This window comes from Auxenochlorella protothecoides (genome assembly GCF_000733215.1).
Source record: "Auxenochlorella protothecoides strain 0710 unplaced genomic scaffold scaffold1, whole genome shotgun sequence".
NCBI classification, from domain to species: Eukaryota; Viridiplantae; Chlorophyta; class Trebouxiophyceae; order Chlorellales; family Chlorellaceae; genus Auxenochlorella; species Auxenochlorella protothecoides.
The window spans coordinates 85,418-99,054 of NW_011934196.1; the positions used below are offsets into that span (position 1 = coordinate 85,418).

General features: G+C 61.4%; 5 protein-coding genes across 5 annotated transcripts in view; 3 read left to right on the forward strand and 2 right to left on the reverse strand.

Annotated features, from left to right (window-relative positions):
* F751_0233 (Glyoxylate/hydroxypyruvate reductase A) overlaps positions 1–3,494 on the reverse strand; it is a gene marked incomplete at both ends in the record, with an annotated part of 5,350 nt that extends 1,856 nt beyond the window's left edge. Inside the window, 10 exons of the mRNA XM_011398628.1 lie at positions 67–228; positions 396–547; positions 1,285–1,429; positions 1,631–1,690; positions 1,812–1,936; positions 2,146–2,308; positions 2,546–2,759; positions 2,888–2,997; positions 3,103–3,227; positions 3,449–3,494. Of these exons, the coding sequence (XP_011396930.1) occupies positions 67–228; positions 396–547; positions 1,285–1,429; positions 1,631–1,690; positions 1,812–1,936; positions 2,146–2,308; positions 2,546–2,759; positions 2,888–2,997; positions 3,103–3,227; positions 3,449–3,494 (1,302 nt within the window). The remainder of the gene's footprint in view (positions 1–66; positions 229–395; positions 548–1,284; positions 1,430–1,630; positions 1,691–1,811; positions 1,937–2,145; positions 2,309–2,545; positions 2,760–2,887; positions 2,998–3,102; positions 3,228–3,448) is intronic.
* A 422-nt stretch (positions 3,495–3,916) lies between these two features.
* Positions 3,917–6,824, forward strand: F751_0234 (Dolichol kinase sec59; the record flags this gene model as incomplete). Its single annotated transcript, XM_011398629.1, has 7 exons — positions 3,917–4,004; positions 4,289–4,505; positions 4,752–5,064; positions 5,220–5,344; positions 5,562–5,773; positions 6,051–6,383; positions 6,523–6,824. The coding sequence occupies 7 exons, from the start codon at positions 3,917–3,919 to the stop codon at positions 6,822–6,824; spliced, it is 1,590 nt and encodes a 529-aa protein (XP_011396931.1).
* A 108-nt stretch (positions 6,825–6,932) lies between these two features.
* On the reverse strand, positions 6,933–7,339 carry F751_0235 (hypothetical protein; the record flags this gene model as incomplete). Its single annotated transcript, XM_011398630.1, has 2 exons — positions 6,933–7,085; positions 7,202–7,339. 2 exons carry the CDS (start codon positions 7,337–7,339, stop codon positions 6,933–6,935), a joined length of 291 nt encoding a protein of 96 aa, XP_011396932.1.
* A 1,030-nt stretch (positions 7,340–8,369) lies between these two features.
* Positions 8,370–12,916, forward strand: F751_0236 (putative methionine-tRNA ligase; the record flags this gene model as incomplete). The annotated part of the gene is made up of 16 exons (XM_011398631.1): positions 8,370–8,379; positions 8,495–8,606; positions 8,705–8,798; positions 8,949–9,218; positions 9,514–9,690; positions 9,929–10,048; positions 10,160–10,252; positions 10,411–10,579; positions 10,833–10,925; positions 11,108–11,204; positions 11,341–11,441; positions 11,616–11,692; positions 11,830–11,985; positions 12,108–12,247; positions 12,387–12,611; positions 12,799–12,916. 16 exons carry the CDS (start codon positions 8,370–8,372, stop codon positions 12,914–12,916), a joined length of 2,052 nt encoding a protein of 683 aa, XP_011396933.1.
* Positions 12,917–13,021: 105 nt separating this feature from the next.
* On the forward strand, positions 13,022–13,417 carry F751_0237 (Aminoacyl tRNA synthase complex-interacting multifunctional protein 1; the record flags this gene model as incomplete). Its single annotated transcript, XM_011398632.1, has 1 exon — positions 13,022–13,417. The coding sequence occupies one exon, from the start codon at positions 13,022–13,024 to the stop codon at positions 13,415–13,417; it is 396 nt and encodes a 131-aa protein (XP_011396934.1).
* Positions 13,418–13,637: the final 220 nt, after the last annotated feature.

Here is a 13,637-nt window from a genome sequence, read left to right on the forward strand (position 1 = left end):
GCACCTCCTTCATCCCCGCCCGACCACTGCACACGACATCACCCCCCTCCCCCACTTCCACAAAACCTGGCAGTTGAGGATGGCCCAGAGACACCAGTTGGCCATGCGCTCTGCCATCTTGGTGTCCACGATCCTGAAGAGCTGCACGTGATCGGGGAGGCTGTCGGCCTCCTGGGCGATGTACTCCACGCCGTGACCCAGCCCACTGACCGCCTCCAGGTTGGGGCACTGAAAGGAAGCAGGACATGAGGGTGGCGAGTCTCAGGGCACTATTATACACTATACATGCTCAGTATATGGTGTTTTGGTCGTATTGGCATGTCTCGTGCTGGAAGTGGCCCTGGTGGCGAGCTGCATACCTGTCATCAGCCCAACCACCCCTGCAAACCCTACACCGCCAACCATGCCTGCGCGAGGATGCCCTCGGGTTGGTTCAGCACCACAGCATATCGAACCGCAGCAAGATCGGAGATCTCATCTGGGTACACTTGGAGCTCGACGCCCTCTGCTCGGATCTGGGTGGCCCACTCCGCAGCATTGCGGGAGGCTGCTCGGTACCAGGGGAGGGGGGAGGAGGGGTTCCTGCACGCTCAGGCACAGCCAATCCGGTCTGGATTCAGGGTTCAAGGGCATGCATGGCCCAAGCTCCAACCCACTGGTTGCTAGCAGGATCTCGGGGGCCATGGCTGGGGATTGGGGGGAAGAGGACGGGGAGCTCTGGCGACGTACCGGAGCCGGGGAGCTCCCGACCCCAGACAGATTGCCGTGCAATGATGGGCGATGAGAAACGGCCGATGAGTCTATGGGTTTGGCAAGTATTCCTCGCATGCTGCACTTTGCATGAGGCCACTGAGGGTTTCTGAGCCCATAAGCATGCCACAGCAAACTTTCTACCCGGAACAGACCAGTATGATCTGGGCGAAAACAATGAGGCGTTCTGCAGCGAGGAGGTTCATCACAGGGCAGTGATCAAACAAATACATTGCAGGCTTTGGAATGTACCGTTGCAATATCCAAGCTTCGAGGTGAAGGAGCAGGCTTCAGCCACGGTTTATTGGTGAATGACATGGGTGTACAGAGGCTTCTCAGATTCTAGACCAATAAACTCCACCGTCATTCTCTTGCTGCCCACCTCCACAGCTATGAATCCTGGCATGATGCAGCGAGAACAAAGGAGAAGGAGGATGTTACTTAAAAGCGTTTGTGCAGCCCCTTGGGATCGGCACGGGGTCTTGCAGAGGTGTCGACAATGCAGGCCCGATTCCTCCACCCACATGCCCTCACCGTTCAACGACCTTTGGAAGGGGGCATCCCCATCCCTCAAGAAGCCCTGACTCAGTTTACTGCCAGCCCCGGAGCAGTACTGGTGGTAGCTTGAGTTTGCGGGAACGATGTGGTAGAGGCTGTGGTCGTGCCCGTGAATGTATGCCTGCCATTGAGACAAGGGTTGGTGATGGTGGGTATACAGACCACGGGGTAGAACCAGGGACTTTATACCAAAGGCGCGCGAGGAGCTCGTGTCAGCCAACTCAATTTCCCTAGATGGGGCTGCGCATCGTGTGATCAATGATGGTCAGCCAGCCAGCCTCCCCCCGTCCCGAGTGAGCCCGCAACCATCCGTTTATCGCACCTGGACTCCATACTTTTCCAGCAGGGGCTCAATGATCCGTTTGGTGTCCTTGTAGTATCCCTGCGGCTGAGCCTGCTTTTGTGACGGAGCGCAAAAGACGTTGTAGTCCTGCCACCACACGCGCATGCCAAACTGTGCAAGCTGCATACAACCTGTGCGCCCACCACGCACAGTGTCTCACCACATCTCTTTGATTGGAGTAGATGGGGTGATGCCCGATCACAATCTTCCAGCGTGCAGAGGATCGGAACAGGGCTGCCTCGAGTTCCACAAGCTGGGCTTCCAGGGATTGATCCAGGATGCCCCCTGTTGCAAGCAGGGACCGAGGGGTGAGAAGAGTTGCTGCGGCGGCTCCCATCTCACCCATCTGCCCCAAGGTGCGTGGGAAGGCACCTGTCTGACGCCCTCCATGATGATTATGCTTCCCATGTACTTCATTTTGCAAGCTGGCGGGAGAGGAATTGCCGGCAGCAGCAACCCTTCCCATGTCCTGCCATCCCAGGGAGCACCCGCACCACCCGTCTTACCCTTGTGTCCAGCCCATGGCGTGTCCCGGTAGTAGCTCATCATGGGGTTTGTGTCGATGAAGAAGAGCTCCAATGCGCCTGGGGCCAGGGGGAGCTGGAAAGCGCGCTCACACCGCCATCGCCAGTCCCTGGCGACCAGCCGCTGGCTCAGCTGTGAGAGGAAGCAGTGAATGGCTTGAGCTCAACGAGATTCGCACCGAGTGCTGGAAATGCATAGGGCTGACGGCCGAGACCAGGCAGCATGCATTGCAAAAGAGACGCCTGGGATGCCACTGAGACCCCCAGACGTCCTTCATTCCTACATATACAACCATCAAGGGATCTGGAGTTTGTTAATCCATGGCCTGGAGAGTATTTTGCATGAACCAAACCCCATCGGCCACCAAACCTGATGCAGGGGCGAGTAGTAGCATGATTCGCTGTCCAGGCTGGAGCACACCGGCGGCTGGTCGTCCGGCTTGGCGTCGTCCTTCAGCTCTCCATAGTCGTGGTTCCCCAGCACCGCATACCAGGGTAGCTGGAGGCCAGGCTGGGAGTAAATGTCAATGAAGGAGGTATTGAACTGCGGGTCCTCTGGCCAGACTAAACCGCTCTGGTAAAAGCTGCGGGAGGCAGTGGAAGGAAGGGATTGTCAATGAGGGCGTCCCTGCCCCCAGGATGGAAGCAAAGGGTTGTGGGTGCGAGTCGTAGAGAGCTGCATCCTTGGACGAGAATGCCGCCCTGCACACACTTGTCGCCAGTGGAGACGATGAAGTCTGGCTGAAAAGTAGCTGCCTTGAGAGCCATGGCTGATGCCACCAGGGACTGGTTGTGTTTGCCATCCCGGCCCCAGTCCCCAACCTGGGAGAAAGGTGTGAGGGTGGGGGATGTTTTGGGATGTGGATCTGGCGCTATATCGCACTCCACCTGCCAAACGACACCATTTACACTGAGCCTGCCACGCACCGCGAGGAATCTAGTGTGAATGGGAGAGTCACCTCGAGCCGCATTCTTTAGGTGATCGTTATTGATGAAGAGAGCCACCTCCCACACCAGGAAGACCAAGACCACGAGAATGGCTATGAGCACACCTGAGATGCACAAGTGAGTGTTCGGTGTGGATCTAGCAGCGTCCATTCCCCTAACTCCAAACCAGCCACGGAGTGCACCCACGCCAGATGCAGCTGGACATCTTGCGCCTCACCGGTTCGAGTTCTGCAGGACACCGCTCGAGGTCGCGCTAGGGGCGCAGTGGGTGTGCTAGGGAGCTCCGGGGTATCCAGCTCATGGTTGGATGGGTATGCATATGCACCCTTTTGCTCAATACTGAGGGTTTCGTACCTCGAAGGCTCGGGCATGACACTTAAGAAAGGGTCCACAGACCGAGCGGCCCACGGGGGCTAGGGGACGCTTGGCGATCACGATCCCTCGACGCAGATATGTACACTGCTTAATTTCTAGCGACACGTCAGGTCGCTTCTCGATGTATGCTCGATCGTGGGGTGACTTTGACGGAATATGCTCATGTCATTGGTGTGGGTGGCTCCGGCGAGATCTCGCGCCCAGAATTTAACCGAAGGTGCGGCACTGGGAGGTGTAGAAGGAAGCACCGGGTCGGTCCATGCAGCTTTGTTACCCTCCAACCGTCAGTGCAGCGTGCGCTGCGTTGATTGCCGCCTCGGGTCAGTGTCCCTCGTCGATGGCATCAAAGGTTTAACTGCATGTTGCGCAGGCTGCGACTCCGCTCTCCGCCCTGCGCACGAACGCCATCGCTGCCTGCATGATGAAGAGTCAATACCTGGAGCTGTTCATTAATGCAGTCACTATCGTCATCGTCCTGCACAGTCTCTTCCAGCATCCGCACGCTGGTACGAATCGAAAGGCTGTCGTGCACCTGTCGGTGCGTCGCCGCCCCATGCACGCAGACAGCCCATTACCTTCATGCGCAGGGCTCTGGACCGCCCTCTTAGCCTGTATATCTGTGCTGGCATTGGTGCTGGAAGCAAGCAGCTGGAGGAGCATAGGCACGCTGTGTGGTTTTGTTCCTGGGATGTGGGAGTCATGCCCATGGCACTCAGAGTCCATGCATGCCTCGCCAAGCACTCTGCCGAGTATGTCACCCTCCCTCGCCCAAATCACCTCCCTGATGCAGCGATAATATATCAGGGCAGGGACGCGACGGGACCCGGGCTGGCCCTGGGTCTCCTTGCAGTGCCCCTGCTCACAGCGGCCACCGCCGCCTCGCGCCCTGGAGAAGGCCTCGTCACGCACGGCGCTTTCCAGGCCGCCCTGGCTCTGGCTTCCGGACAGCTCCTGCTGATTGCCACTCAGGTTGCCTTGGACCAGAGGCTCAGCGCCTGGGACTCCTGGTGAGGCAGCTGGGGTCCTGGAGTTATTGGAGGGTTGGCGGGTGTGGCGAGGAAGAGTCATGGATGGGAGAAGAGGAGGAGGAGCACGGCTCGGAGGTTCCTGCCTTGGCCTGCATTGGAGTCTGGTGGCACCAGCCTGTATTGGCAATGGCAGCCTCTGCTATGGCCCTTTTGTTTATGTCTTTCTCACCTCCCACCACCCAACCTACATGCGTGTGCTCACTACTTCCCCTTTCCTCAACACAGGCACGCGCGGGATGAGGCAGACGGCGAGGAGCTGGGCACCCCCAGCAAGGCACGGGCGCACTGCAGCCTGCTGGCGCAGGGCACCGTGGCCGCCGCCCCGCCCCCGGAGCCCTGGAGGGCGCAGGGCTCGGCGGCCGCCGTGCTGGGGAGCCTGGGTGTGCTGGGCACGCTGCTGGTCATCGCCGTGCTTTCCGGCGACCCCGCCGTGCTGCCCTGGGCCTACGCGGCCCTGGGCGCGGGGACCCTGCACGCCACGCTGGCGCTGCTCCTCCCACGCACGCTCACGCTGGGCGAGGGCGCGCTCATCACCCAGGTCCGGCTGCTGAAGGGGCGGGCAGGGCGAGGGCCCAGGATTTGAGGAGGGGGAAAGGTGGTGCGGGTGGCACTGGCCGCCCGTGGCCGACTGCACCCCCCCCCCACTGCTTGATTCACACCCTCCACCTCCCAACCCTCCCCTGAACCGACCAGGGCCTCGTCCTCGCTGTCACGGCGGCCTCCACTGCCACCCCGCCCCTCCTCCGCCTCGTCACCCGCCTGCCCGTGGCGGCAGTCGCAGCTGGGTGCGCCCTCATCCCCCTGCTCAAGACGGCAAGGTGACTGGGTCGGCTTGGCTGCCAGAAGGTTTTGGGAGCTGCGCCCGCGTCCGTCGCCGGAATGTTTCGGGATGTGCAAATAGTGGCAGCATTATGTGCGAACTGGTGTGCAAAGACTGCCCCTTGAAATGTCACAAAAGCCTACGGAATGCTTCCCGACTTGCCCCCTCTTGAACGAATGCAGGGCGAGAGACGGGCCCGTCCCAACCAAACAAAGGGTGCCCTGGCAACGGGTGTGCCTGGGCTGCTCATGCCTGCTGACCGCCGGCCTCGCCCTGGCGGCCATCCATCCAGCGCTCTGGGCGCTGCAGTATGGCCTGGCGACGCCGCGGCGCCGCGCAGTCCTGCTCGCCTGGTTCGTGCTGCTTGGAGGAGGGCTGCCGGCCATGCGGTGGTTGTCCTCCCGCAAGACTGTGCCGCAGATCCTGGGTGTGTGAAGGGGGGGAAAGCTGGTGAGATAGGGTATCGAGGCACTGGCCATCATGGAGAGAGGCCCAGTCCCATCTTAAGGGCTGCCTGATGAGGTTCTGCTGCCGCGCGTGCTGCATCACAGTGCCTTGCCCAGCGCTGCTGCAGAGAAGCCATGGCAGCTGCCACGAGGCTGCACCTTCCCACCCCGACCCACCCTCCCATCTGGACACCCACCCCCTCACCCCCCTCACCCACACCCTTGGTTCAGTGCGCAAGGGGTACCATCTTCTCGCAGTGACGCTCTTTCTTCCCGTCCTGCTCGTGGAGCCTGGGCTCCTGGGTCTGGCCCTGGCAATCGCCTTCGCCGGGCTGGTGGCCGTGGAGGCGGTGCGTTCGGCGGCCCTCCCAGGCGTCAGCCTGCGCATCACGGACTTCATGGAGCGCTTCACCGACGCACGCGATGCCGGCCCCATCTACGTCACCCACTTTGCGCTGCTCCTGGGCATGGCGCTCCCCGTCTGGCTCAGCCTGGACTGGGAGGCGGGGGAGCGGCAGGGCCCGCCGGGACTGCTGGAGGGGGGCGCAGTTCGTGCCCGGGCCCCGGCCCTGGCTGGCATCCTCATCCTCGGTGCGTTTGGTTTGTGACAGAGGGAGCCGCACGGAGGCGGTGCAGGCCCTACCGTGCTTGCCTCGACGCCTGCGACTTTGCCAGGGGCTCCTCTGCGAGCCCCTCTCCCAACATCCACCTGCCTACACACTCTCGCCAGGCTTCGGAGATTCGGCGGCCTCGCTGGTGGGGCGGCTTTGGGGCGATCACGCCCTGGCGGCCGACAACCCGAAGACGTGGGAGGGTCTGGCGGCGGGGTCGGCGGCCACGCTGGCAGGCTGGGTCGGCGTGGCCCTGCTCTCCTCGGCGCTGCCCGGGGTCGCGCTGCTCTCGCCCCAGCCGACGCAGGGCGGCCTGCTGGCGGCCACCTCGCTGTCCTGCTTCCTGGAGGCAGTCACCGGGCAGCTGGACAATGCGGTGCTGCCCCTGCACTACTACACGCTGCTCCTGTGCCTGGCATAGCCACCTGGGCTGGTTTGTGGTGTCTTTCACGTCCATACAGAACCCCGATGCACTGCTCTTACTTGCCGGCTTGGCTCCTGGCTCGGCGTTTTACACACTTGATTGCCGTCATAGGAGGGGGTTGCTGGAGGACAGCCTTTCGTTGCGGCGAACGAGGGGGTTGGTGTCGCCGGTGGGGCCGCCGTCGGTGGCTGAGAGCGCCCGATGGATGTACCTCTGGATGGCCTGCCGGTGCGCCGCATCAGCCTCGGCCCGCATCACCTGACCAGGAGAAGTGAGAGAGGGGGCGGGTGTGGAGGGAGGCCCGTAGCTCTCTGCAAGCGCCATCCTCGGAGCTTCCAGCACCGCCGAGCGACGCAACCCCTGGACCCACGCACCTGCTTGACGCGTTTGACCCTGGTATCCCGGTCCTCGCCGGCAAGGGGGTCGCCAGGCAGGGGTCGGGTAGCCTGCGGCCCCGCCTTCCTCCCGCCTCCCCCGCCCTCCCCCGCTCCACCGTACACGTCGCCGACCATGGGTTTGGGGGGCACTGCATCGCGATGCACCACGCTGTACCCTACACCCAGCGTGCCTGGCTGGACAATGGGCTGCAGGGGAGTGGCCCTGCCCCGGCCCCCTAACCCCAGCCCCTGCCCCTCCTTCCAGCCAGCGGCCTTGAGCAGCCTGTGCCCGATGTTCGAGCAGGGAATGGCAGCCCCGGCTGCGAGCGCGCGGGGCTGCGGGTTGTGAGGGGTGAAGGCGCCAGAGTCGATGGACGGGGAGGTGAAGACATCTGTCAGCACGCCGCCTGGGCGAAACACGCCCCGCTTTGCTGTAGGCTTTGGCGCATCTCCAGGATGGAGTACGCCGGTTGGCTGCACAGGGAGAGGATCGTGGCTTTTGGTTGCCGGGGCCGCGCTCGAGGCAGGAGGTTCCCCGGCGACGACGCTGCTGTAGAAGGTGGACACCTGGCGCCCACGCTCTAAGGGATGGGCTGCCTCCTGGCCCTGATCATCAAGTAGGACGGGGGGCCTCGGCATCAGAGGAGTATTTTCAGGCATGGGATTTGCATCAGACCTCCAACGCATTCAAGTGCAACTCACATCTGGACTGGACGTCATGGGGCCATGGTGGCCGAGGTCAGGAGGCGGAGGGACACCATGTGTACGCAACTGCTGCTTCGATCTCGCACCATTCTTGGCTAGGTATACGGCAAGACCAGGGAGCAACAGGATGGTTTTCAATGGAAGCCTTGGATTCCCTGTTCGAGGGTGGAGGTTACCGTGAGGAGAAGTGACGACCTTTCGGAAACTTGAGCGCCATGCTGCGACTGCTGCGTGCAAGGTTCCTAGATGGCTTGGCATCGAGCGTGCTGACAGGGAGTAGGAATGCTCTGCATGCCAGTGGAGAGTCACGCCCACTATAGAGCGGGTGGTGCCTTGTGTGGGAATAAACGCAGAGAGAGGTGGGTCGTCGTGCCAGCAAAGCTTGGCCCCATCGCCGGCACCCCTTGGTCTCCTAGAACCTCGCCTTTAAGTGAGGTCGACGACATCTGTCGTGCTCGCCATGGCGTCAGGTACGTCTTTGGAGAGTTCTCAGATCACCTCTGTGCATGCCGGTGCAGCCTTACCCGCACACGATCCCTGGAGCCTTCACTCACCTCCCACACACTTCCCGTCTTCACTCTACAGAGACGGCCCTGAAGGCGCCCATCCCTGGCCAGCGCAACATACTCATCACCAGCGCCCTGCCCTACGTCAACAATGTGCCCCATCTGGGTAACATCATTGGCTCAGTGCTGAGGTATGTGGGAGTCTGCGGGTATCGCCACGAACGGTCACTTAGGACACCCTCCCTCGCATGCATCCCAAGCTAATCCATGTTACCCATTCCTCACCCAGTGCGGATGTGTACGCTCGCTTTACTCGTGCACGTGGCTACAACACGCTCTTCGTGTGCGGCACAGACGAGTATGGGACCGCCACCGAGACCAAGGTGGATATTTTGGATTGGCAGGATCTTTGTGGATCCCGGATTTTCATGTGAAGCCATGGCCGTGCCGGCACGCACTACTCTACCACAGCAGGGGAATCGCTGCGCGGTGTACAGATGTACTGAGATTCATCCAACCCCGCTCACCCAAAGGCGCTGGAGGAGGGCCTGACCTGCCAGGAGATCTGCGACAAGTACAATGCCATCCACACCGACATCTACCGCTGGTTTGACATCTCCTTCGACAAGTTTGGGCGCACCCCGACCGCGGCGCAGACCGCCATCGCCCAGCGCATCTTCCTGGACCTGCAGGCGCGGGGGCTGCTGCACGAGCGAACCACCGAGCAGCTGTACAGCGAGGCGCTCGGCAAGTTCCTGGCGGATCGCTACGTCATCGGCACCTGCCCCAAGTGTGGCTACGAGGTGCGTGCAGAGTGGGGAATAGGCTGGGGGAGGGGGGGCACTTGGGGTGCGGGAGCCCCGCTGCTGCCGGATTGAATGTGTTGTGGAGGGGTTTTATTGGGGCTGAGTAAGGGGTGGGTCTCTGAGCAGCCGTGTGTGGTGCGGTCACCTCGCCAGTGGTGCTGGGCCAGGGGCTCAATCAGTGTAAAGCCATGGCCGCCTAGCAGCTGAGGCGATCCTTGCATGTTGTGCGCAGCAATTGGTATTATGTGTCCAGCACCCCACCCCACCCCACACACACACTCTCATGATCCAGGATGCCCGCGGCGACCAGTGCGACAAGTGCGGCGCGCTGCTGAACCCCACAGAGCTTCTGAACCCGCGCTGCGCCATCACCAAAACTGTGCCGGTGCTTCGGGAGACCAGGCACATCTTCCTGGACCTACCTCGGCTCAGCGAGCAGGTGCAGGCCTACATCGACGCCACCAGTGAGGTGGGGGGCTGGTCCTCCAATTGCGTCCAGGTGAGGGGAGGTGTTGGGAGTGGGGGTGAGCTTTAGAGAGGCTGAGCAGAGTAGATGGGGCCTCGGCAGTGTCAGGGTGCGATGTAGGACTGCCGGCGTGCCAGTGTGATGAGCTAGCCTACCCGAGTGTCTCTGCATATCGTCAGGGGTGTGTGCCAACTTCATCTCCTTCCCACCCTGTTTTGCCAACACCCCAACCCCCTGCCAGGTGACCAAGGCCTGGATGAAGCAGGGCCTGAAGGACAGGAGCATCACCCGGGATCTGAAGTGGGGAACCCCTGTCCCTCTGGAGGGCTTTGAGAACAAGGCAAGTCGGCGCCCTCGGGGAGTTTGTGCGTCGGGTCCTGGGGCACTGGTTCCCTGGGCGAACCTTGAGGGCGCATGGTAGTATACAAATCATCCCAAGGAAAACTCTCCCACCACTTACCCCCACCGCCAGGTGTTTTATGTGTGGTTTGATGCACCCATCGGCTACATTTCCATCACTGCAAACTACACAGACGACTGGGAGGCCTGGTGGAAGAATCCGGAGGTGGGTTCTTGTGGTAACATTGATTTCTGTGGAAGTCTGTGCAGTGTTTGAGTCTCTGCTTAAACAGGCAGTGGGTGTCAGGGCTTCGCTCGGAGGTCCTGTGCCCCTGATACCCTCAAAGTCAACTTGCCGCTCCTCTTCCCCCCAAACCCCCCTAGGAAGTTGAGCTGGTGCAGTTTATGGGCAAGGACAATGTGCCCTTCCACACTGTCATCTTCCCCGCCACGCTCCTTGGCACCGGGGACAAGTGGACCATGATGCGTACCATCTCGGTCACCGAGTACTTGAATTACGAGGACGGGAAGTTCTCCAAGAGCCGCGGTGTGGGTGAGTTCTACTGTGGGAAGGCTTTGTGCCCGCAGCCAAGAGGGCTGCTCTGCAGCGCCGCGCCGGTATCTTCGAATCCATCTCACGCCTCGTATGCATTTCTGTGCACGGTGGAGTGTGGCATGGTCCTGGGAATGACTCTTGTCCTTCAGCTGTGTAGAGATGCAATACCTATTCCATGCTGGCGTTCCACTTGGGAAGTTACGCCACATACTATGCCTGTTGTTTCACACTCTTCAATACCTCCTTGCAGGCGTATTTGGGAACGACGCCAAGAACACCGGGATTCCATCTGAGGTCTGGCGCTACTACCTGCTTGCCCTCCGTCCAGAGACATCTGACGCAGGTGAGGGACTTGGCGGTGTCCAAGGTCGTGGAGCATTGAGAGACCAATCTCATGCGGCTTTTTGCAAGCCATGGGGCATTCCTGTGATGTGTGATCTCAGCAGACTCCCCTGCCCCCGAATGGAGCGTCTCTCCCTGCTTCTCTCTTCAAGCATCCCCACTCCCGCACCCTCTTAACTACAGTCTTCCAGTGGGATGATTTTGTGGCCAAGAACAATGCTGAACTGAATGACAATCTGGGTAACTTCATCAATCGCACCCTGAAGTTTATCACTGCCAGGTATGGGCTTGATGGTGGGAGACATTGTCGCGAGATTTGAGCATGTCAAGGCAAACTTTGTAGCTCTTGTATGGTGTTCCTAAGGCCAGTGCCACCCAACCTCTCGTCTACTTCACAACCCCTCACCCTTTGCTAGATTTGAGGCCAAGGTGCCCGGGGTCAAGCAGGGCAGTGTCTATGAGGCCATCGACCAGCTGGGCCAGCGTGTTGCCGGCCTCGTCGAGCAGTACCTCCAGAGTGAGTATGTGTGGCTTGTTAGGTGGTGTTCACTGGTTAGGTTGTCCACATCAACACGGCCTGTGCCCCCTGAAGATTGGGCGAGGCTCCCTGCGCTGCTTCTCTGGGGTCTATGCCTGTGCTGGCCTCGACACAAACCCAGCCAACCCAGCCTTCCTCTCTATGTACGTCAAGGCATGGAGGCGCAGCGCATGAAGGACTCCCTGAAGAGTGCCATGCTCGTCTCCAAGGCCGGCAACGCGTTCTTCCAGGTTGGGCCTCGGGATGGGATGAGCTGCATGCCGGATCATGCCTGTTTCGCCCTGCTACTTTCTGGATCCTGCGGCCGGCAGCCTCCGGGGTTTAAAAAACCCACTGCCCGCCTTGCTCCGCGCCCTCGCGCCTGCAGGAGACTGAGATCTGGGTGGCCTACAAGTCCGACCGGGATGCGGCGGCGGCTTACATCTCCGCCTGTGGCGGCCTGGTCCTGCTGCTGGCCTCCCTGCTGGAGCCATTCATGCCGGCCTTCACCGCCGCCGCGCTTTCCCAGCTGGGGGTCGACAAGGTGGGCGAGGGGAGTTGTGATGGGAGGAGGGATGCTGACGGCCTGCATGGCCGTGACCATGACCAGAGAGTTCCCAGATGTCAAGTGTGTCCTTCTTTTCCTATGTACCTCCACATGCACAGGTGCTGCCGTTGGACAACGGGATCGTGGCGAGCAGCCGCAGCCCAGCCACCATCCTGCCAGCCGGACACGCCCTGGGCTCGGAGGCGGTGCCCCTGTTCCGCAAGATCACCGAGGAGGAGGCGGCGGGCCTGAGGGTCAGGTGGGCTGAAGCAGAGCAGGGTGCACAGGGTATCTTTCATATCAGGGGGTCTAGAGTGTGCCCAGGCAGGCCGAGCTCGTCCCGCTGCCTGCCTGCCTACCCACCCCAACCCCCATCGCCCACCATCTTCCTCCTACAGGTTTGCCGGGAACCAGGCGGAGCGGGAGGCCTCTGACGCCGCCGAGGCCGCGGCAAAGCTCACACTCGGCGAGGAGAAGGCCCCCGCCGAGGCCCCCGGCAAGAAGGTCAAAAACAAAAAGGCAGCGCCCGCCGACCCCGCCACCAATCGGCCGGTGGACGTGTCGCGCGTGGATCTGCGGGTGGGGCTCATCAAGAAAGCGTGGAAGCACCCGGGTGCAGACAGGTGGCAGAGGAGGGGGGTTGATTCATGCTGGCTGGGAGGTGAGGGGATCTGCAGGCTTTCCTCAGATGATGGATAGCTCAGAGTGCCAACAGCCTGGCTCGCGTGCGCCTCATCTCCTGCAGTTTGGTACTCCTCTTAAAACGAACGCCGCATGTGCGCTCACCCTCCACACCCCCCCTACTCGCAGCCTATATGTTGAGGAGGTGGATCTGGGCGAGGAGACGACAAGGACGGTGGTGTCTGGCTTGGTGAAGCACATCCCAGAGGCAGGCAAGTTTTCTGGGGCGTGGGCGTGGGAGTGGTGATGAGTTTGAGCTTCAGCATCTGCGGCCCTGCAGAGGGTTCGAGAGAGTCAGCATCAGGATTGGAGCCGAATCGCCGCCGGCGTCCCTCGCCCCGCCCCGAAGCCCATGCCCCCACTTGCCGCGCTCGAGCCCCTCTTCCTCCTCCTGTCAAACACCGCAGAGATGCAGGAGAGGCTGGCCGTGTTTGTTTGCAATCTCAAGCCCGCCAACATGCGCGGCCAGCGGAGCGAGGGCATGGTCCTCGCCGCCAATGCGCCCGACGACGCCAAGGTGGAGCTGGTGACCCCCCCGCCGGGGTCCAAGCCTGGGGACCGGGTGGGCGTGGATGGCTTCCCGGGCGAGCCGGACGCGCGGCTGAACCCCAAGCACAACATCTTCGAGGCGGTGTCAGCCGAGCTGGACATCTCCGAGGACGGGGTGGTGACCTACCGGGGGAGGCCCCTGGGCACCCAGAAAGGCGCGTGCACTGTGCCCACCGTGCGCTCCGGCATCATCCGCTGAAGAGGCAGGGGAGGCTGCGGCACGCATTTGACAAGACATCGACGGGCTTGGTGAGGAGGTATCGCTGCCTCTGCACATCCCCATGCCGTCCATGCGCCATGCTGATCTCGCGACAGGTCAATGAGGCAGCAGCTGAACATGAGATCACATCCTGTTCACACAGAATAACAACAAGAAGGAACCATTGATATTCAGCTTGACAAATCAGGCAGGCAACCAC